This window comes from Somniosus microcephalus, chromosome 4 (assembly GCF_052327205.1).
Source record: "Somniosus microcephalus isolate GS21.2 chromosome 4, FLI_Smic_1.0, whole genome shotgun sequence".
In the NCBI taxonomy this organism is placed as follows: Eukaryota; Metazoa; Chordata; class Chondrichthyes; order Squaliformes; family Somniosidae; genus Somniosus; species Somniosus microcephalus.
In genome coordinates this window covers 48,050,923-48,073,842 of record NC_140990.1, presented here as the reverse complement: position 1 = coordinate 48,073,842, position 22,920 = coordinate 48,050,923, and the positions used below count along the sequence as shown (strand labels likewise).

The following is a 22,920-nucleotide window of genomic DNA, read 5'->3' as shown; positions in this document are numbered from 1 at the left end:
TCAGTTGAAGCTTCGTCCACACACAGAACACGTGTACGGTTTCTCCCCGCTGTGAATGGTGCAAATATTTTTTCAGGCTGTGTAACTGGTTAAAGCTCTTTCCACAGTCAGTGCACTGGAACACTCTCACTCGGGTGTGTGTGTCTCGGTGCTTTTCCAGTCATTGTGATGTTTGAAATCTTTCCGCACAGACAGAACAGACAAACATTTCTCCTTCCACATTCAAAGGCTGATGATATTCAGGTCCTGCTGAATCGTGTCACTCTCTCAGATCTTGACGTGATGTTTGATTTGAGTTTCTCATCTGCACATCCTCCCCTTCTAATGCCCTGTAAAAGCAGTTTACAAAAGTCAGGATAGAAATTTGGATTTTTCTCCCTTTCCCTCCTGAAGGTGCTGCGTGATGGTGGGGTTTGGCCCAGTCACTCTTTGCCCTCCAGTACCTCGCCAATAGCAATTCTGAGCTGTGAGCCTATACGGCGAGCTGCCAGCATTTCGACCATGTGGAGCAGCACAGCCACCGGCCCTGGCTGATTCTGTCTGGAAAAGCTGAGGCCAATGGTAGCACAGCAACAACAACTTGCATTTACATAGCGCCTTTAACGTAGTAAAACATTCCAAGGTGCTTCACAAGAGCAGAATCAGACAAAGATTGACCTTAGGGCCGAGGCAACTGAAGGCACAGCCACCAATGGTGGAGCGAAGGAAGTGGGGGATGAACAACAGGCCAGAATTGGAGGAATGCAGAGTTCATTGAATCAGAGAATGGTACAGCCCTTCGGCCCATTGTCCCAGAGCCAGCTCTTTGAATTTAGGCCCACTCCTCTGCTTTATCCCCACAGACCCGCAATTTGTTTCCAATTCAAGTAGTTCTCCAATTCCCCTTTGAAAGTTGCCATTGAATCTGCTTCCACCACCACTTCAGGCAGTGCCCTCCAGGTCATAACAACTCGCTGCTTAAATTCTTTCCTCATGTCGCCGCTGGTTCTTTTGACAATGACCTTAAATCTGAGTCCTCTGGTTACCGACCCTTCTGACACTGGAATCAGATTCTCCTTATTAAGAGGGTTGTAAACATCTGGTCCACTTGGCACTGAAGTGTCTGAAACTCATAATAGGAACTCCAGGGAAACAAAATGTTGTAGCCGTGTGTTAATAGAGACACTGAAGGCAGGAGTTGGTTTCACAGGTGTTTACTGAACAAAGTCTGGAGGTGAACTAACTGATACAACACAATATACAGGCTTATATAGCCCGAGTGGCGATTACCGGCATTACAGTACACAGGGGGCTCTTAAAGGCACATACACTACAATTCCTCCCCTTTTAGCCAACAAGTACATAATATTTTAAGTAATCATTAATTACATGTTACAAGAACAATAATCTACACATTGCTGCAGTCAATCAATTATAAGTCAGTCTCTCTGGAGGCTTCCTGACTTGGTCTGGATAACGCCTCGGTGGTGTAGTAGTTTCTGGTGGTGTAGTAGGTTCTTTTGGCAAGGCTGATTCGGCTTGAATGCCAGTGTCGGGTTCATCTGGTTCCAGTATCACCGGATCGGAGGTAGATACTATGGTTATCTCTACTTCATCATTAGGCGTATAGAGTTGTGGTGTAGGTTGTCTCTTTTCGGATGACTCTATGATCTGGTCAGCATGGCGCCTTATTATGCTTTCTCCAATGTCCACGGTATACATCAGCGGTCCTAGTCGTGTGCAAATAGTTCCAGGCTGCCATTTCTCGGTACGGTAGTCCCGAGCCAAACATTGTTGACCTATCTGGAAGGTTCTAGTTGGCCTTTCATTCATGCTTTGAAATTGCCGGTTCTCCACGTCCCTTCTGATGTTTGGCTTGATCAAATCCAGCCGGCATCTTAGGCTTCTATTGAAGAACATCATGGCGGGAGTTTGGTTTGTAACCATATGTGTTGCATTCCTGTATGCAAACAAGAAGTTATCTACCTTATGCTGAAGTTTTATGTCTTCATTACCCATGGCCTTTATGGCCTTCTTGAAGGTCTGGACAAACCTTTCAGCCAATCCATTGGTGGCGGGATGGTATGGGGCGGACGTGTAGTGCTTAACCCCATTGTTTTTTAAGAACTTCCTGAATTCTTCGGACACAAATTGCGGTCCATTATCAGAACAGATCTGTTCAGGCAGCCCATTCCTGGCAAATGTGGTCCTTAATACTGTGATGGTTTTTTCCGTGGTGGTGGAGGACATCTTTATTACCTCCGGCCACTTGGAGTGTGCATCAACCGCGATTAAGAACATTGAGTCCATAAATGGACCAGCAAAGTTGATATGTACCCTTTGCCATGGAGATGAGGGCCACTCCCATGGATGTAGAGGGGCTTGTGGTGGGGCGTTTTGGACCTTCTGGCATCCTAGGCAGCTCTTGGTCATTTCTTCGATGTCTCCATCGATACCTGGCCACCATACAAACGCCCTGGCTAGGTTCTTCATTTTCACTCCACCCAGATGCCCCTTGTGAAGCTCCTTTAGCACTTTACCCTGGAGTTTGGGTGGAATCACCACTCTGGATCCACACATCAAGGTTCCTCGGCACACTGACAGCTGTTCTCTTCTTTGCGAGAATGCTGGCAACAGTGGTTCGCCGTGTGCTGGCCATCCCTTCACTGTTAAATCGTAGACTCGTGAGAGAGTCGGGTCATTTCTCGTTTCCCTTTCAATGGCAGAATTTGTTGCTGGTAGACATTCGACTATGGTAGAGTGGAACATCTCCACTGGGTCTACTGTAGGTGCCTCTTCTACCGTTGGCAACGGTAGGCGCGATAAACCGTCAGCATTCCCATGCTGTTTTGATCCTTTGTATTCTATGTCATATTGGTGTGCCCCTAGAAAAAGGGACCACCTCTGTAGCCTTTGTGCTGTCATAATGGGAACACCCTTTTTAGGGTTGAATATGGAGATGAGGGGTTGATGGTCAGTCAACAAGGTAAATTTTGTCCGTGTAGGTAATGATTGAATTTCTTCACTCCCTATACCAGGCTGAGTGCTTCCCTGTCGATTTGGGCATAGTTACGCTCAGCTGAGTTCAATGAGCGTGACGCAAAAGCTATCGGCTGTTCCAAGCCATCAGGGAATCTATGCGATAATACCGCTCCTACACCATAAGGGGATGCATCGCACGCCAGTCTGATTGGCAGTGATGGGTTGTAATGAGCCAAAACTTCCTTGGACGTGATTAAGTCTTTGCATTTATGGAAGGCACGTTTACAGTCTTCGCTCCATTTCCAAATTACTCCTGTTTGGAGCAGTTCATTTAGAGGGTGCAGAAGAGTTGATAAGTTCGGTAAAAATTTATGATAGTAATTTATCAATCCCAGGAATGACCTTAATTGTGAAACATTTTCAGGTGCTGGGGCTTTTATGTCCGCTTCAATTATTTCAGGTGACTTATGCAACCCTTCCTTATTAATTATGTGGCCACAATATGATATTTTTTCTGGAAAAATTCGCACTTGGGGTGATTTGCACGTAGGCCCTGTTCTCTCAGCCTAGTGAGCACCTGCTCCAAATTGGCAAGGTGCTCGTTGTCGTTTTCTCCTGTTACAAGGATGTCGTCTAGGTAGCATTGAGTCCCTGGAATCCCTTGCAGGACTTGCTCCATAGCTCTTTGCCAGATAGCTGGAGCTGATGCTACTCCGAAAACCAGTCGATTGTACTGGTACAGGCCTTTGTGTGTATTTATCGTGAGATACTTTCTAGAGGCCTCTTCAACCTCCATCTGTAGATATGCCTGTGCCAAGTCAATTTTGGTGAAATGTTTCCCTCCGGATAGTGAGGCGAAAATATCTTCTATCCTCGGAAGAGGATACTGTACCGTGTGAAGGGCCGGGTTTATAGTCATCTTGAAGTCTCCACAGATGCGAATTTTTCTCTGTTCTTCAGATTTATCATTATTCAACATTTTCTTAATGACCGGGACGATGGGTGTTGCCCACTTGCTCCAATCTATCTTGGATAATACGCCTGCCTTTTCCAAATTCTCCAGCTCTGCCTCGACTGTTGGACGAATTGCGTATGGCACCAGCCTTGCCTTAAAAAACTTGGGACTTGCCGCATCTTCCACTTTTATTGAGGCGGTGATGCCTTTCAAGTTTCCTAGTTTCTCTTGAAACACTTCCTTGGCGTTGGCCAAGATGTCTTTTAATCATTCAGGTATGACATCATCATCATTTTTTTTCTTACTGGTCACCGTCAGTGCCTGAATGGAGTGCCAGTCTAAACGTATCTTCCTGATCCATTCACATCCCTACAGCGGTGGACCACCATCTTGTAGAACGTATAAATACAACTTCTGTATTTCCTTGCCATTGTATACAACAGGCACCCTTATTTTTCCGATAGCAAAATACTGCAGATGTTGGAAATCCGAAATAACAACAGAAAATGCTGGAAAAACTCAGCAGGTCAGGCAATTGACGTTTCGGGTCGAACCCTTCTTCAAAACTGGAAAGAAAAGAAACTAGATCGAAGGCAGGGCTGCGATCGGACAAAAGAATAAAAGAAACAAAAGAAGTAAAAGAGATTAGAAGCTAGACGAGATGGTAATAGGCTGAGATTGGGTGTAAAGTGTACTGGCAGGGCAAAAGATAGCTGCCAGGTGTGAGAGAGAAACAAAAGGAAAGGGGGGGGGGGGGAAAGGAGTGGAAAAATTACAAGAAAAAATGAAATGGGGGCCGAGCTTATGATCTGAAATTGTTAAACTCGATATTGAGTCTGGAAGGCTGCAGAGTGCCTAATCGGAAGATTATTTTTCCTTTGGGGTATACTTTCTGCCCCGTATATGTTTTCAAGATAATGGATGTGTCTTTTAAAGGTATATGCAGAAATAGCCGCTCGTAATCCCATCGATTTATGACGGTCAGAGCTGATCCTGTATCTAGCTCCATTTTAACTGAGGACCCTGCTATTGTGAGGGTAACCCAAATGGTCTGGTAATCTTCTTTGGCAATTACATTATGTAATTTGAGACAGCTTAGTCTCGTGTTTCCGGAGTCACTATCGCTCTTCTGGTCTTCGGATCTACTGTCCATCATCATTTGTACCTTTCTGTACTTTTCTTTATTGACTTTTTTTCCTGTCCATGGATTTTTTTTGTCCAGATCGGCATACCCGTGCAATGTGTCCAATCTTTCCGCATTGCCTGCATGCTTTGTCCTTGAACCAGCAGTCCCTCTGGTCATGGGTGGATCTGCCACAGCGATAACATCTCTCAAAACCCTGTGTCATTTCATGGGTGCTGAAGTCCTGTGTCTTTTGCTGTATCTCTGCAGCTCCTCTTGCGGCTGCTTCGTATGATACAGCCATAATGAAAGCCTTGTCCAGTGTCAAATCTTTCTCAGAAAGCAGCCTTTTCTGTGTTCCTTCACTTAGGAGACCGCAGACAAATTTGTCTCGAAGAGAATCTGCCAGTCCTGCCCCGAATTGACAGTGCTTTGATAGCTTTCTTAATTCGGTGAGGTAATCAGCGTTACTTTCATTCTTGTGCTGATTCCTCTTGAAGAATTTGAATCGTTCCGCTATCAGCAGCGGTGTTGGGTTTAAGTGCTCCTGTAGGGTATCAACAATTTCCTTAAAATTCTTGTCCTTTGGTTTGGCTGGAGTGATTAAGTTTCGTAACAGACCGTATGTCTTTGCGCCCATTAGATTTAGGAGTACTGATGCCTTTTTATCATTTTCTATTCCATTTGCTGTGCAATATACCTCCACTCTTTCCACATATGTGGTCCAATCCTCTATATCGTTATCAAAAGCATCAATATTGCCAGCCTTAGGCATCCTGGAAAAAAAAATGGCGCTTCCTGCGCTTTTCTTTCTTTCCTGCAGAAAAGATATAGCGCTTCCCGCGCTTTCCCGCCACTGCTGCTGCTGAGAACGCTGTTTTCCGTGTTTTTTTTAAAATTTACAGGTGGAGACTCGTTCCCGCCGGACTCTCTGGGACTTTCCCCCTCCTCTGCTAGGTCCGAACGCCGACCTGCTTTGCAGCGCCGGCCGTCTCCCGAGTGCTCCCCCCAGTCTGTTTTTGCTTGCCTCCGCCTTCGCTGCTTGGCTTCGCCGCAGAGCCAGCCGATGGAGCCCCAGCCCGCCCAGAAAGGATTATTGCAGTACCTGCCACCAGCTCGGCTAGCTGGTGAAACCACAGTTTTTTTTCTTGCTTTTCTTCGACTTTGGACGTCTGAGGAATCGATGTCCTTGAGGTGCTGCCGAATTGCAGGTAAGTCCGTTTCCAATTTGTCGCCACTGTTGTATCCGTGTGTTAATAGAGACACGGAAGGCAGGAGTTGGTTTCACAGGTGTTTACTGAACAAAGTCTGGAGGTGAACTAACTGATACAACACAATATACAGGCTTATATAGCCCGAGTGGCCATTACCGGCATTACAGTACACAGGGGGCTCTTAAAGGCACATACACTACACAAAATACTAACAAATGTTAAACTGTTCTGTTGACAAACGAAATCTCAATTTAAGTTTTAAAAGATAAATTGTTTAACGGGTTCACACTGACTCACCCGACTCAGGTTCCACCCCTCAAACACCGTGATTGGTTGCAGAACTTGCTGCTCCCTTGTCCCTCCGGCCTCTGAGCTCTCTTCCTATTGGTTCCCAGGGCCATCAATCACCACTCGCCAACATTACGCTACCAGATGAGGTTCAGGGGCTCAGAGCTATAAAATAAATGAGGCCATGAATCTGAGTTAGGAAATACAATGAGAGAAACATGATTCAATTTGTAAACTGAACTATTTAAAATCAACTCAAATGAATTGTTGCCATTAATATATTCTTTTTGCGCCAAGTGGGAAACAAGTGATGTTTTCCCACACATGGAGCAGGTGAACAGCCTCTCCCCGGTGTGGCTGCATCGATGAGATTCCAGCTTGGATGGGTAATTGAATCCCTTCCCACAGTCCCTACATTTCCATGGTTTCTCCATGGTGCGGGTGTCCTTGTGTCTCTCCAGGTTGGACGATCGGTTAAAGCCTCGTCTACACAGAACACGTGTACGGTTTCTCCCCGCTATGAACGGTGCGATGTTTTTTCAGGCTATGTAACTGGTTAAAGCTCTTTCCACAGTCAGTGCACTGGAACACTCTCACTCGGGTGTGTGTGTCTCAGTGCTTTTCCAGTCACACTGATGTTTGAAATCTTTTCCCACAGACAGAAGAGACAAACATTTCTCATTCCACATTCAAAGGTCGATGATATTCGGGTCCTGATGAATGGAGTGACTCTGTCAGATCTTGAGGTGGTTTGGTTTGAGCTTGCGGTGTGTAAATGCTGCCCTTCTCACAGCCTGTAAAAGGAGTTTACAAAAGCCATCACTGTGAGTCCAGGATAGAAATTGACAAGATTCTCTCCTCCTGGTTCCTGGCCAAGGGGGCCGCGCATGCGCCCTGCTGCCCCCTGAGCCTCTCAAGATGGCAGCCGTTACCCCGGGCCTGTCACCGGGAGAAAGCCCCGCCCGCAGCTGTCGCCCCACTTGGGGCAAACGCCCAGCCCGGAAGCTCTTGTTTGGGGCCTGAGGCCCACCCCGGGTGTGTGTGAAGCGGATAATGTTGAGTGTTTTAATAATGGGGCCTGGGGCCGCACTCGGGGTGTGTGCAGCCCGCGTCCCCCCGGGGTTCATTAACCCGCTCCCTCCACCAACTTTATAAACCCTGCGGCGCGGCCTACCCACAGTGTATTAATCTCCCGACCCCGCTCCCGCCGAACTGCAGCTCCACCCGGTGAGGGACACGTGACCCGGGCCCGCGGCCTGATTGACGGGAGCTTCCTACCAATAGGGAGCGAGTGGGGTGGGGTTGGAGGAGCGAGCCGGCGGCGGGTCCTCCAACCAATCGGGGAGCCCGAGGGGTGGGACTAGCACCAGCTGATTGTCTGATCCGCAGGGCAGCGAGTTTCTCCAGTCCCTTGTTCAGGGCCCGGGGCCAGGGGAGGCTGTGGGCCTTTATTCCCCTTATTGGACACAAGGCTCTTTGTCTCACAACACACTGGCTCAGGTTTTAACAATCGTTTTACAGGGAATAGTGAATTGAAAATTGTAAAACTGAGATTGTTAGGTTTACACATGGTATACGGCACAGAAACAGGCCATTCGGCCCAACCAGTCCATGCTGGTGTTTCTGCTCCACACGAGCCTCCTCCCGTCTTTCCTCATCTAAATCTATCACCATAACCCTCTATTCCCTTCTCCCTCATCTGCTTGTCCAGCCTCCCCTTAAATGCATCGATACTATTCGCTTCAACCACTCCCTGTGGTAGCGAGTTCCACATTCTCACCACTCTCTGGGTAACGAAGTTTCTTCTGAATTCCCTATTGGATTTCTTGGTGACTATCTTATATTGATGGCCTCTAGTTATGCTCTTCCCCACAAGTGGAATCATTCTCTCTGTATCCACTCTACCAAAACATTTTCATAATTTTAAGGACCTCTATTAGGTCACCCCTCAGCCTTTTTTCAAGTGAACAGAGACCCAGCCTATTCATCCTTTCCTCATATGTATAACCTTGTATTTCTAGTATCATCCTTCTAAACCTTCTCTGCACTCTCTCCAGTGCCTCTGTATCCTCTATATCCTATTTATAATATGGTGACCAGAACTGTACGCAGTTCTCTAAGGGCTGAATTTTGTCGGTGCTCAGAGTGCGGGTTTGGAGGCGAGTCCACTGCCATAATCACAAAAACTGACAGCGGGTCGGTATCCCGCTCTGAACCACCTCCTTGTGAGTTTCCTAAGTGTCGGGTCTGTCATCCCTGAACAGACCCGACACCAAGCGACAGGTCAGCCAATTTAGATACTTTAAAGCTTGTTAAAAGGTAGTTAAGCACCATTTTCCCATGTACTTACCATTTTCCCAGGTTTTTAACGAGGTTCCCGGAGAGCGGCTATCACGTCAGGTAAGTATGCCGGGTTCTCAATCACTGTGGATTGCTGTGAATAGGTGAAAGCTGCAGAAGTGGTCTAAAACCTACCATTTCACAGCTGTTCACTTCCCAATCTTAGAATCTGGAGCATTAATGATTTGGAACCCACTTTGGAGCTTTATACAAACACGATTTCCCTTTCATAAAACCATGTTGACTCTGCCTAATCATATCATCATTTTCTAAGTGCCCTGTTCCACTTCCTTAATAATGGATTCCAGCATTTTCCCGAGGACTGATGTCAGGCTAACTGACCTGTAGATCCCTGTTTTCTCTCTCCCTCCTTTCTTGAATAGCGGGGTTACATTTGCTACCTTCCATTCCACTAGGACCTTTCCAGAATCTAGTGAATGTTGGAAGATCACGACCAATGCATCCACTATCTCCGCAGCCACCTCTTTTAGAACCCTAGGATGTAGGCCGTCAGGTCCAGGGGATTTGTCGGCTTTTAGTCCCGTTAGTTTCTCAAGTACTTTTTCTTGACTGATGTGAATTACTTTAAGTTCCTCACTCTCATTAGCCCCTTGGTTCCCCACTATTTCTGGAATCTCAACCTTCTCCAGGGTAGCTCACGCGGCTCCAGCTCGCGCAGCCTAAGCCCGGGCTGTCTGCAGTGCGGCTGCAACATGCCCGTAGACTTGCACGAGTGGTCGGGACCTCTCGCCCTGACCGAGGTGGATGAGAAGCCTGCGCACCCCCTCCGTGTCAAGTATGACAACGTGGACAGAGATGTGCCGGGTAAAGTGCTGAGCCCGGCCCAGGTACTGACTGCAGCTGAGAGCTGAACACACAGGAACCGCTCCAGTGCCTGGAGCCAGCAGCAAGAGGCAACAAAAGCAAGGAAGGCACAGAGTCCAAAAGCAGAGAAGTTATGATGAACCTTCATAAAACACTGGTTCGGCCTCAACTGGAGTATTGTGTCCAATTCTGGGCACCACACATTAGGAAGGATGTGAAGGCCTTAGAGATGGTGCAGAAAAGATTTACAAGAATGGTTCCAGGGATGAGGGACTTCAGTTACGTGGATAGACAGAAGAAGCTGGGGTGGTTCTCCCTAGAGCAGAGAATGTTGGGAGGAGATCAGATAGAAGTGTTCAAAATCACGAGGGGTCTGGACAGAGTAGAGATAGAGAAACTGTTCCCATTGGCGGAAGGGTCGAGAACCAGAGGACACAGATTTAAGGTGTTTGGCAAAAGAACCAAAGGCGACATGAGGAAAAACTTTTTTACGCAGCGAATGGTTAGGATCTGGAATGCACTGCCTGAAAGGGTGGTGGAAGCAGATTCAATCACGGCTTTCAAAAGGGAATTGGATGAGTAGCTGAAAGAAAAACATTTGCAGGGCTACGGGGAAAGGGCGGTGGAGTGGGACTAGCTGAAGTGCTCTTGCAGAGAGCCGGCACGGGCTCGACAGGCTGAATGGCCTCCTTCTGTGCTGTAACCATTCTCTGATTCTAAGTTTATATTGTGGTTAATAACAGACAAACTCTGTTCTTTCTCCTGATCTGATTACAGATTCCAACCAGTAGATTCAGTGATAACAACAGAAAATGCTGGAAATGTCTTAGCAGTGTTACCATGGCGACCTGTCTGCAGTGAAACGCCTGTTTGAGTTTCTAACTCAGACTAAACTTCTCTTTCCCACAATACACATTATATCAGACATTTGATGTCAATGTATTTTAACCATGTTATGTTAATATCTCTAAAATCTACAGGGCGATCAGATACACAAATCTTTAAAAGTTGGAGGACAAGTTTATAAAGCGGTTTAAAAATGTTACCTGAGGTTTTTTATAAATGGGGCATAGAAAACAAAATCATCGGTTCGGCTGCAGTTAGAATAAGTTTTGGGCATCTTACACTGGGAAGGATGTCGGGGCCACAGAGAGGCTGCAGAATAAATTCACTGAGGTTATACCACGGATGAGAGGCTTTAGTTATCAGAGAATCAGAGAATGATACAGCACAAAAGGTGGCCATTCGGCCCATCATGCTTGTGCCAGCTCTTTGGGAGAGCTATCCAATTAGTCCCACTCCCTTGCTCTTTCCCCATATCCCGGTAAATGTTTTCCCTTCAAAAATTTATCCAATTCTCTTTTGAAAGTTATTCTTGAGTCTGCTTCCTCCACCCTTTCAGGCAGTGCATTTCAGATCATAATAACTCGCTGGGTAAAGAAATGTTTCCTCATGATGGCCTGTCTGCAGTGAAGCACCTGTTTGAGTTTCTAACTGAGGCGAACTTGTCTTTCCCAGGAGGAGAGACGAGAGAAACTGGGGCACTTCTCATTCGAACAAAGCAGGGTGAGAGGAGATGTGAGCGAGGTGTTTAAACTTGATCAACGACACCGACCAAAATATCAGAGACACTCCCTGTCCCTCAGGACCTGTGTCCAGGGGAGAAGCTGATGGGTTTATCAGATCATCTTTGGGTTAAATGTTGCGCTCGTGGAGCTGAGCCCCTAGTGTCAGCATCAAACACTCTCCAGTCGGGTACAGCACGGGTAAGATACAGAGTAAACCCATCACCCGCTCCCCAACACAGATACCGAGGGACAGGGAGTGTCTGGACAATGACATTTCTCACTCAATAAGGTATAAATTGATCCTGTACCTCTCCCCATTAATCCTGGGCTCCACACGGGGCGAATCCTGCTCCTGTTTCCCTTCCTGAAACAGCACTGAGCTAAACCCAGCCCATAATGAGCAGGGCTCAGGGAGGTTGGTTGCTAGGCGCTGCAGTGATGTCATAAAGCAGGGCCATTCAGCCCAGCTGGTCGTCTCCTTGTCCCTTTAAAGGTGGAGAGCCGGGACACCCTGTCTCCAAACACATCCCACCTGTTCATACTGAGAATCCCCGGGGAAGGCCCAAGGCCCAGAGTGTGGAACACAACCAAGGGGAAAGAGGAGGAGAGAAGGGGAGGTAAATCAAGGAGTCGGGACTGAGGGACACCAAGCTTCAGTTTTAGAGCCTGTAGACTTCAGGAGGGGAAGAGTGAGTTCAGTAGTTTTAGGATCCAGGAAGAGAACAAGGAGCAGATGGGGAGACTGGTGTGGATTCCAGCACAGTGAGGATGTAGGGGGAGGGAGATTGTGTCGGGCCGTGTATTAGGGGTGTAGGAGGGACAAGAGAGGAAAGGTCAGAGGAGCAATTACTGCAGCAGTGCCCAAAAATAGAGAGAGAAGGTGGGGGTTCGAGTGGACCAGGGACAGTCTGTTAAACTCTCTGTTTGCTGTGACCAGTTTTCCTTAGGTTAAAAATGGCCTCCTGTAGCCCAGTGACACAAACAGCCCATTAAACTCCTCCAATGGCCTTTGGTCTGGTGAGGTCTCCCTTTGTGAAACATCGGCTGTTGTTAAAGCTTTTCATTCTGACACGCTCACACTGAGAAATGAGCTGCAGAACTGCCGACACCGTCAGCTTTAAGGGGACATTTTCCTTTGGAGATCGGATTGTCCATTGAGTCTGATTAAACTGATGTTAAAGTAACAAGGCTGCTTTGCCCCGTGACAATAACAGATTACCAGAATATTTCCCATAGGTTAAAATCCAATATTACAGGGGCTCACTGCCCTGGAGGGTTGAAGTGGACCCTGTGATATAATAGAATTTTCTGTCCTGTCAGACTTGGACATCTTGTCGATCCATCTTTTAACAAGTTGTGGGAACTCAGTTCTCAGATGATTCCACTCAGTTTGTAACAAGTCCTCAATCAGCTCGTCTTATTGTCGAGATATCAAGGACTCGACACACTGCGTGTGTGTGAAACAAAGCTCATTTATTTGACATTGATTGATACAGATTAAACTCCAGCCCAGTTACAGGGGTTACTAACATCAGCTGAAACAAACCCCAACTGTCAGAATGAACAAGGTTCAGTCCTGGATGTGATTAACAGCAGCAATAACAGCAGAATCCAACCCCCGCAGTCACTTGTGAACTCGCTGGTGTGCCAGCAGGTTGGATGAACAAGTGAATCACTTCACACACACGGAGCAGGTGAACGGCCTCTCCCCAGTGTGAACTCGCTGGTGTGTCAGCAGGTGGGATGAATCAGCAAATCCCTTTCCACACATGGAGCAGGGGAATGGCCTCTCCCCAGTGTGAGTGTGTTGGTTTGTCAGGAGATCTTTTGTGCTTTTAATGCTCTTCTCACAGTCAAAACATTTATAAGGTTTCTTATCAGTGTGAACTCGTTGGTGTGTCAGCAGGTTGGCTGAATGAGGAAAACTTTGCCCACACACGGAGCAGGTGAACGGTCTCTCCCCAGTGTGAACTCGCTGGTGTGTCTGAAGGTCAGATGACTGAATGAATCCCGTCCCACACTCAAAGCAGATGAATGGCCTCTCCACAGTGTGAACTCGCTGGTGTTTCAGCAGGGTGGATGACTGAGTGAATCTCTTCCCACACACGGAGCAGGTATACGGCCTCGCCCCAGTATGACTGCGTCGATGAGTTTCCAGCTGGGATGGGGCATTGAATCCCTTCCCACAGTCCCCACATTCCCACGGTTTCTCCATGGTGCGAGTGTCCTTGTGTCTCTCCCGGTTGGACGATCAGTTGAAGCCTCGTCCACACACACAACACGTGTACGGTTTCTCCCCGCTGTGAACGGTGCGATGTTTTTTCAGGCTATGTAACTGGTTAAAGCTCTTTCCACAGTCAGTGCCCTGGAACACTCTCACTCGGGTGTGTGTGTCTCGGTGCTTTTCCAGTCACACTGATGTTTGAAATATTTTCCCACAGACAGAACAGACAAACATTCCTCCTTCCACATTCAAAGGCCAATGATATTCAGGTCCTGATGAATCGAGTGACTGTCAGATCTTGACGTGATGTTTTGTTTGAGTTTCCCGTCTGCAAATCCTCCCCTTCTAATACCCTGTAAAAGGAGTTTACAAAAGTCATCATTCTAAGTATGGGAAAAAAATTCAGAACAGACAATTTTAGTTTCTATGGAACATTCTTTCCTCTCTTGTTTCCCAAAAGCTGTAAATCCTCGTCCCACACACTCTCCCTCCTCCCTGTGCTGAAATTCAAACCCATTGCACCATCTCCATCATTTTTCCTTTCGGCCAACTTTTCTCCCTCCCCTGAAGGTGCTGACTCTGGCTGGGTTCAGTTCTACACTCACTGGTTCCCCTCCCTCTCCTCTCCTGAAGGTGCTGACTCTGGCTGGGTTCAGTTCTACACTCACTGGTTCCCCTCCCTCTCCTCCCCTGAAGGTGCTGACTCTGGCTGGGTTCAGTTCTACACTCACTGGTTCCCCTCTCCTCCCCTGAAGGTGCTGACCCTGGCTGGGTTCAGTTCTACACTCACTGGTTCCCCTCTCCTCCCCTGAAGGTGCTGACTCTGGCTGGGTTCAGTTCTACACTCACTGGTTCCCCTCTCCTCCCCTGAAGGTGCTGACCCTGGCTGGGTTCAGTTCTACACTCACTGGTTCCCCTCCATCTCCTCCCCTGAAGGTGCTGACTCTGGCTGGGTTCAGTTCTACACTCACTGGTTCTCCTTCCCAGAAGGTGCTAACTCTGGCTCTAACCTTCTTTCCAATACTCTGTCCTTCCTTATAAGCTTTTCTTCTGTAATATCTCACAATTTTGGTGAGGGGCACTCCTTGACCTGTCACAATTTCTCCTCCATTTACAGACACTCGCTGACCAATCTCCCTTTCCCCTCCATTTACAGACGCTCCCTGACCAGTCACCATTTCTCCTCCATTTGCAGATGCTCCCTGACCCGTCTCCATTTCTCCTTTATATACAGATGCTCCCTGACCAGTCCCCATTTCTCATAGAGTCATACAGCACAGAAAGAGGCCATCGTGTCTGCGCCGGCCATCAAGCCCTGTCTATTCTAATCCCACTTTCCAGCACTTGGTCCGTAGCCTTGCATGTTATGGCGTTTCAAGTGCTCATCTAAATGCTTCTTGAATGTTGTGAGGGTTCCTGCCTCTACCACCCTTTCAGGCAGTGAGTTCCAGATTCCAACCACCCTCTGGGTGAAAAAGTTTTTCCTCAAATCCCCTCTAAACCTCCTGCCCCTTACCTTGAATCTATGCCCCCTGGTTATTGACCCCTCTACTAAGGAGAAAAGTTCCTTCCTATCTACCCTATCTATGCCCCTCATAATTTTGTACACCTCAATCAGGTCCCCCCTCAGCCTTCTCTGCTCTAAGGAAAACAACCCCAGCCTGGCCAGTCTCTCTTCATAGCTGAAGCGCTCCAGCCCAGGTAACATCCTGGTGAATCTCCTCTGCACTCTCTCCAATGCAATCACATCCTTCCTATAGTGTGGCGACCAGAACTGCACACAGTATTCCAGCTGTGGCCTAACTAGCGATTTGTACAGCTCCATCATAACCTCCCTGCTCTTATATTCTATGCCTCGGCTAATGAAGGCAAGTATCCCATATGCCTTTTTAACCACCTTATCTACCTGTCCTGCTGCCTTCAGGGATCTATGTACATGCACACCAAGGTCCCTCTGATCCTCTGTCCTTCCTAGGGTCCTACCATTCATTGTGTATTTCCTTGCCTTGTTAGTCCTCCCAAAATGCATCACCTTACACTTTTCAGGGTTAAATTCCATTTGCAACTGTTCTGCCCATCTAACCAACCTGTCTAAATAGTCCTGTAGCCTGAGGCTTCCCTCCTCGCTATTTACCACTCCACCAATTTTCGTGTCATCTGCGAACTTACTGATCATACCTCCTACATTCATATCTAAATCATTAATGTACACTACAAACAGCAAAGGACCCAGCACCGATCCTTGCGGTACACCACTGGACACAGGCTTCCAGTCACAAAAACAACCTTCGACCATCACCCTCTGCCTCCTGCTACTCAGCCAATTTTGGATCCAATGTGCCAAATTGCCCTGGATCCCATGGGCTCTTACCTTCTTGACCAGTCTCCCATGCTGGACTTTGTCAAAAGCCTTACTGAAGTCCATGTAGACTACATCAACCGCACTACCCTCATCCACACACCTAGTCACCCCCTCGAAAAATGCAATCAAATTGGTTAGACATGATCTCCCCCTGACAAAGCCATGCTGACTATCCTTGATTAATCCTTGCCTCTCCAAGTGGAGACTAATTCTGTCCCTCAGAATTTTTTACACTAATTTCCCTACCACTGATGTTAGGCTCACTGGCCTGTAATTCCCTGGTTAACCCTACTACCCTTCTTGAATAATGGTACTACATTAGCTGTTCTCCAGTCCTCTGGCACCTCCCCTGTGGCCAGAGAGGTTCTGAAAATTTGTGTCAGAGCCCCTGCAATCTCCTCCCTTGCCTCACACTGCAACCTGGGATACATCTCGTCTGGGCCTGGGGATTTATCCACTTTTAAGCCCGCTAAAACTGCTAGTACCTCCTCCCTCCCAATACTAATTTGTTCAAGTATATCACAATCCCCTGCCTGATTTCTATGCCTACATCGTCCTTCTCCATAGTGAACACAGATGCAAAATATCCATTTAAAACCTCACCCACATCTTCCGGCTCTACACACAGATTGCCACTTTTGTCCCTAATGGGCCCTACTCATTCCCTGGTTATCCTCTTGCCCTTAATATACTTATAAAACACCTTGGGATTTTCCTTTATTTTGCCCGCCAGTGTTTTTTCATGCCCCCTCTTCGCTCTCCTAATTTCTTTTTTAAGTACCCCCCTGCGCTTTCTATACTCCTCTAGGGCTTCCACTGTTTTTAGTCCTTTGTATCTGCCAAAAGCCTCCGTTTTTTTCCTAATCCATTCTTGTATATCCCTTGCCATCTAGTGTTCCCTGGGCTTGTTGGTCCCACCCTTGACCATTACGGGAACATGCTGGCGTTGTACTCTCTCTATTTCCTTTCTGAAAGACTCCCGCTGCTCTGATGAGGGGTTTTTACAAGTGGGGAAAATGCTAGAGTCCATTATAAAAGATGTAATAGCAGAGCACTTGGAAAACAGTGACAGGATCGGACAAAGTCAACATGGATTTACAAAAGGTAAATCGTGCTTGACTAATCTACTGGAATTTTTTGAGGATGTAACTGGTAGAATAGATAAGGGAGAACCAGTGGATGTGGTGTATTTGGACTTTCAGAAGGCTTTCAATAAGGTCCGGCATAAGAGATTAACGTGTAAAGTTATGGCACATGGGATTGGGGGCAAGGTACTGACTTGTATAAAGAACTGGTTGGCAGACAGGAAGCAAAGAGTTGGAATAAACAGCTCTTTTTCCGAGTGGCAGGCAGTGACTAGTGGGGTACCGCAGGGATCGGTCCTGGGACCCCAGCTATTCACAATATATATAAATGATCTGGACGAGGGAACTAGATGTAATATCTCCAAGTTTGCAGATGATACAAAGGTGGAGTTTAGAAGAATGAGAGGGGATCTCATTGACAGACTAGTTGCAGGAAGGATGTTCCCGATGGTCGGGGAGTCCAGAATCAGGTGTCACAGTCTAAGGATAAGGGGTAAGCCATTTAGGACAGAGATGAGGAGGAATTTCTTCACCCAGAGAGTGGTGAGCCTGTGGAATTCTCTACCACAGAAGGCAGTGGAGGCCAATTCATTAAATATATTTAAGAAGGAGTTAGATATATTTCTTAAGGCTAAAGGGATCAAGGGATATGGGGAGAAGGCAGGGACAGGGTACTGAATTTGGATGATCAGCCATGATCTCATTGAATGGCGGAGCAGGCTCGAGGGACGGAATGGCCTACTCCTGCTCCTATCTTCTATGTTTCTGTGTTTCTAAGTAGCTGATCCCAGTCCACTTTGGCCAGATCCTGCCTTATCATATTAAAATCGGCCTTCCCCCAATTTAGAACCTTTATTTCCGGTCCATCTTCCTTTTCCATGACTACCTTAAATCTCACCGAATTATGGTCACTGTCACCAAAATGCTCTCCTACGGACACTTCTACCACTTGTCCAGCTACATTCCCTAGAATTAGGTCCAGTACCGCCTCCTCTCTTGTAGGACTTTCTACATGCTGGCTCAAAAAGCTCTCCTGGATGCACTTTAAGAATTCCGCACCCTCTAAGCCTTTCACACTTTGACTATCCCAGTTAATATTGGGGAAGTTGAAATCCCCCACTATTATTATGCTATTATTTCTACACTTCTCTGTGATTTGCCTACGTATCTGTTCCTCTATCTCCCCCTGACTGTTTGGGGGCCTATACTACACTCCCAGCAAAGTGCTTGCCCCCTTTTTGTTTTTAAGTCTACCCATATGGCCTCATTAGAGGAACCTGCTAAGATATCATCCCTCCTTACAGCAGTAATTGACTCCTTGATTAATATTGCGACACCCTCTCCTCATTTACACCCGCCTCTGTCTCACCTGAAGATTCTATACCCCGGAATATTGAGCTGCCAGTCCTCCATTTACAGATGCTCCCTGACCAGTTCCCATTTCTCCTCCATTTACAGACGCTCCCTGACCAGTCCCCAGTTCTCCTCCATTTACAGACGCTCCCTGACCAGTTCCCATTTCTCCTCCATTTACAGACGCTCCCTGACCAGTCACCATTTCTCCTCCATTTACAGACACTGCCTGACTCGCTGGGGATTTCCCAACACTTCCTGGTTGTTCCGGAGTTTGTGTCTTAAACTGGCGGGTAGTTGTGGGGAGGCGGATAATGTTGAGTGTTTTAATAATGGGGCCTGGGGCCGCACTCGGGGTGTGAGCAGCCCGCGTCCCCCACCGGGGTTTATTTATTTATTTATCTTTGGTTTTTTTTACATAGTTAGATGAATTTTTAATTATAATCAAGGCCACTGATTACAGCTTCTATGCAAATCTGCACATGCTCATAGAATTTGAGCCCTATAATATTAACACTCCTATAATATGAACACTCCTATAATATGGTGTATAATAAAATCACCATTTAACATTTTTCAATCACAGTAATCATTGACCCCCACACCAGACTGTATTCACCCTGAGCAATGCCATGAGAGATACACTAGTTACCTGAAGATTACTCTCGATTGCATTGGGAAAATAATTTGACTTGCGAGAAGATTAAGATCCCTGTATAAACCTTCATATAAACTCAGATATATTTCACATACCCTGGACTATAGCAGTTGAAATACACGAGCATTCAGTCACCTGTTTGCCAATACAATAGTTTCAGTTGAATTTGCTGCCTGTCTGTGAGAAGGTCATTGGCGGTAGCTTGGTAAAAGGAGCCCGAGGGCAGTTTCTGATTAGGCCTTTCATTGGGTCCGATATAAATGTTGTGATCGTTTCTATAGCAACGAAGCCTGTGTGTGGACCTTGTGGGCAGACTGTGTTTCACTCAATGTAACTTCAGGTGCTGCTTCTGTCAGGAGATTTCTGTTTCTCTCTGTCCTGCTTGAGCAGTCTGAGGGAAGGGCCGATCAAGTAGAAGATCGGAATAGCAAAGATTTCACTATTTTACCATGAGCACTGGGCAGAGCCTGTCCACAGTGCGCTCCGACACTCACACTGCTTTCTTGGTGTAATAATTTCACCCGCTCCTTGAGCTCGGGGTGTGAGCGGCCCGCGTCCCCCCGGGGTTCATAAACCCGCTCCCTGAGCTCGGGGTGTGAGCGGCCCGCGTCCCCCTGGGGTTCATGAACCCGCTCCCTGAGCTCGGGGTGTGAGCGGCCCGCGTCCCCCCGGGGTTCATAAACCCGCTCCCTGAGCTCGGGTGTGAGCGGCCCGCGTCCCCCCGGGGTTCATGAACCCGCTCCCTGACCTCTCACCTGATGTGTCAGCGGGTGCTGCAAAGGTCCGCGCATGCTCAGCTCACACTGCCCGGGTGATTGACGGGAATGCCGAACCAATAGGAAGAGCGGGGCGGGACTGGAGGACCAAGCGAGCGGCGGGTCCTCCTACGAATCGGAGTGTGTGAGGGGCGGGTCTTGACCTTTAACAACAGAAGGTGAGCTGAACATGCGCGGACCTTGGCAGCAGCCGCTGACACTTCAGGTGAGAGGTCAGGGAGCGGGTTCATGAACCCGGGGGGCCGCGGGCCGCTCACACCCCGAGCTCAGGGAGCGGGTTCATGAACCCCGGGGGGACGCGGGCCGCTCACACCCCGAGCTCGGGGAGCGGGTTCATGAACCCCGGGGGGACGCGGGCCGCTCACACCCCGAGCTCAAGGAGCGGGTTCATGAACCCCGGGGGGACGCGGGACGCTCACACCCCGAGCTCGGGGAGCGGGTTCATGAACCCCGGGGGGACGCGGGCCGCTCACACCCCGAGCTCGGGGAGCGGGTTCATGAACCCCGGGGGGACGCGGGCCGCTCACACCCCGAGCTCAGGCAGCGGGTTCATCAACCCCGGGGGGACGCGGGCCGCTCACACCCCGAGCTCAGGCAGCGGGTTCATCAACCCCGGGGGGACGCGGGCCGCTCACACCCCGAGCTCAGGGAGCGGGTTCATCAACCCCGGGGGGACGCGGGCCGCGCACACCCCGAGCTCACGGAGCGGGTTCATGAACCCCGGGGGGACGCGGGCCGCTCACACCCCGAGCTCAGGGAGCGGGTTCATGAACCCCGGGGGGACGCGGGCCGCGCACACCCCGAGCTCACGGAGCGGGTTCATGAACCCCGGGGGGACGCGGGCCGCTCACACCCCGAGCTCAGGGAGCGGGTTCATGAACCCCGGGGGGACGCGGGCCGCTCACACCCCGAGCTCAGGGAGCGGGTTCATGAACCCCGGGGGGACGTGGGCTTCACACCCCGAGTGCGGCCCCAGGCCCCATTATTAAAACACTCAACATTATCCGCATCACACACACCCGGGGTGGGCCTCAGGCCCCGAGCAAGATCCTCCGGGCCAGGCGTTTGCTCCGAGCGGGGCGGCAGCTGCGGGGCTTTCTCCCCGTGACAGGCCCGGGGTAACGGCCGCCATCTTGAGAGGCTCAGGGGGCAGCAGGGCGCATGCGCGGCCCCCTTGGCCAGGAACCAGGAGAAGAGAATCTTGTCAATTTCATTCACTTTGCCTCCAATTTCCACCCTTCCCTCACCTTCACATGGTGCATCTCCGACTCTTCCCTTCCCTTCCTCGACTTCTCCGTCTCCATCTCTGGGGATAGGTTATTGACCAACATTCAGTACAAGTCTCCCACAGCTACCTGGACTACACGTCCTCCCACCCCGCCTCCTTTAAGGACTCTATTCCATTCTCCCAGTTACTCCGTCTCCGCCGCATCTGCTCCGACGATGCCACCTTCCACACCAGTGCTTTCGACATGTCTTCCTTTTTCCTCAACCGAGGATTCCCCTCTACCATGGTCGACACGGCCCTCGACCTGTCCGTTCTATCTCTCGCACTTCTGCCCTCACCCCTGCCCCTCCCTCCCGGAACCACGATAGGGTTCTCCTTGTCCTCACCTTTCACCCCACCAGCGTCCACATTCAACGGATCATCCTCTGCCATTTCCGCTACCTTCAACGTGATCCCACCACCAAACGCATCTTCCCCTCCCCTCCACTTTCAGCATTCCATAGGGACCGCTCCCTCCAAGACACCCTAGTCCACTCCTCTGTCACCCCCAGCACCCCTTCGTCCGGCACCTTCCCGTGCAAGCGCAGGAGATGCAACACCTGCCCTTGTACCTCCCCCCCCTTCCCACTGTCCAGGGCCCCAAACACCCCTTCCAGGTGAAACAGCGATTTACTTGTACTTCTTGCAATCTAGTATACTGTATTCGCTGCTCACGATGTGGTCTCCTCTACATTGGGGAGACCAAATGAAGATTGGGTGACCGTTTTGCGGAACACCTCCGTTCAGTCCGTAAGGATGACCCCGAGCTTCCGGTCGCCTGTCATTTTAATTCACCGCCCCAATCCCACTCGGACCTCACCGTCCTTGACCTCTTGCATTGTTCCACAGAAGCTCACCGTAAACTTGAGGAACAGCACCTCATCTTCCGATTAGGCACTTTACAGCCTTCCGGACTCGATATCAAGTTCAACAATTTCAGATCATAACCTCGGCCCCTATTACATTTTTACTTATATTTTTTATCCACACCTTTGTTTTGGCCCTCCCCCACCCCTTTTTTTCTCTCCCACATGGCAGCTGTCTCCCATTCTGCCAGCGCATTTCACACCTAATCCAGAGCCGTCTTTTGTCTCCACTAGTCCTATCACCATCTCGTCTCGTTTTGAAAACCTCTTAATGTCTCTTCACTTCTCTCTTGTTCTCTCCCAGCCCCCATTCTGGCCTTTTAATCTATTTCATTTCCTGAGCTGCTTCAGTCTTGACAAATGGTGTTGACCTGAAACGTTGACTCTATTTCTCTCTCCACAGATGTTGCCTGGCCTGCTGAGTTTTTCCAGCATTTTCTGTTGTTGTCAATTTCTATCCTGGACTCACGGTGATGTCTTTTGTAAACTCCTTTTACAGGCTGTGAGAAGGGCAGCATTTACAGACCGCAAACTCAAACCAAACATCACATCAAGATCTGACAGAGTCACTCCATTCATCAGGACCTGAATATCATCGGCCTTTGAATGTGGAAGGAGAAATGTTTGTCTGTTCTGCCTGTGGGAAAAGATTTCAAACATCAGTGTGACTGGAAAAGCACCGAGACACACACACCCGAGTGAGAGTGTTCCAGTGCACTGACTGTGGAAAGAGCTTTAACCAGTTACACAGCCTGAAAAAACATCGCACCGTTCACAGCGGGGAGAAATTGTACACGTGTTCTGTGTGTGGACGAGGCTTCAACTGATCGTCCAACCTAGAGAGACACAAGGACACCCGCACCACGGAGAAACCATGGAAATGTGAGGATTGTGGGAAGGGATTCAATTACCCGCTTGAGCTGGAAACCCATCGGTCCTTCTTTATCTGGAGATCAAATGTCTGTTGTATAATTGTACCAGCAGTTAACGGGCTCCTGTGAACTCCTCCCTCTGCTATTTTTTAATGCAGACTTTAACCTATTTATTTTAAATGG

General features: G+C 48.7%; 1 protein-coding gene across 1 annotated transcript; it reads right to left on the bottom strand.

Annotated features, from left to right (window-relative positions):
• Nucleotides 1–12,732: 12,732 nt before the first annotated feature.
• LOC147118810 (uncharacterized) lies at nt 12,733–19,502 on the bottom strand. The gene is made up of 2 exons (XM_085984621.1): nt 19,052–19,502; nt 12,733–13,851 (listed from the first exon to the last, which is right to left on the bottom strand). The coding sequence occupies exon 2, from the start codon at nt 13,487–13,489 to the stop codon at nt 12,947–12,949; it is 543 nt and encodes a 180-aa protein (XP_085840747.1). The 5' UTR covers nt 13,490–13,851; nt 19,052–19,502; the 3' UTR covers nt 12,733–12,946.
• Nucleotides 19,503–22,920: the final 3,418 nt, after the last annotated feature.

Excerpts from the sequence above, each read along its gene's own strand:
- LOC147118810 (XM_085984621.1), bottom strand. The coding sequence starts at position 13,489 with ATGGAGAAACCGTGGGAATGTGGGGACTGTGGGAAGGGATTCAATGCC.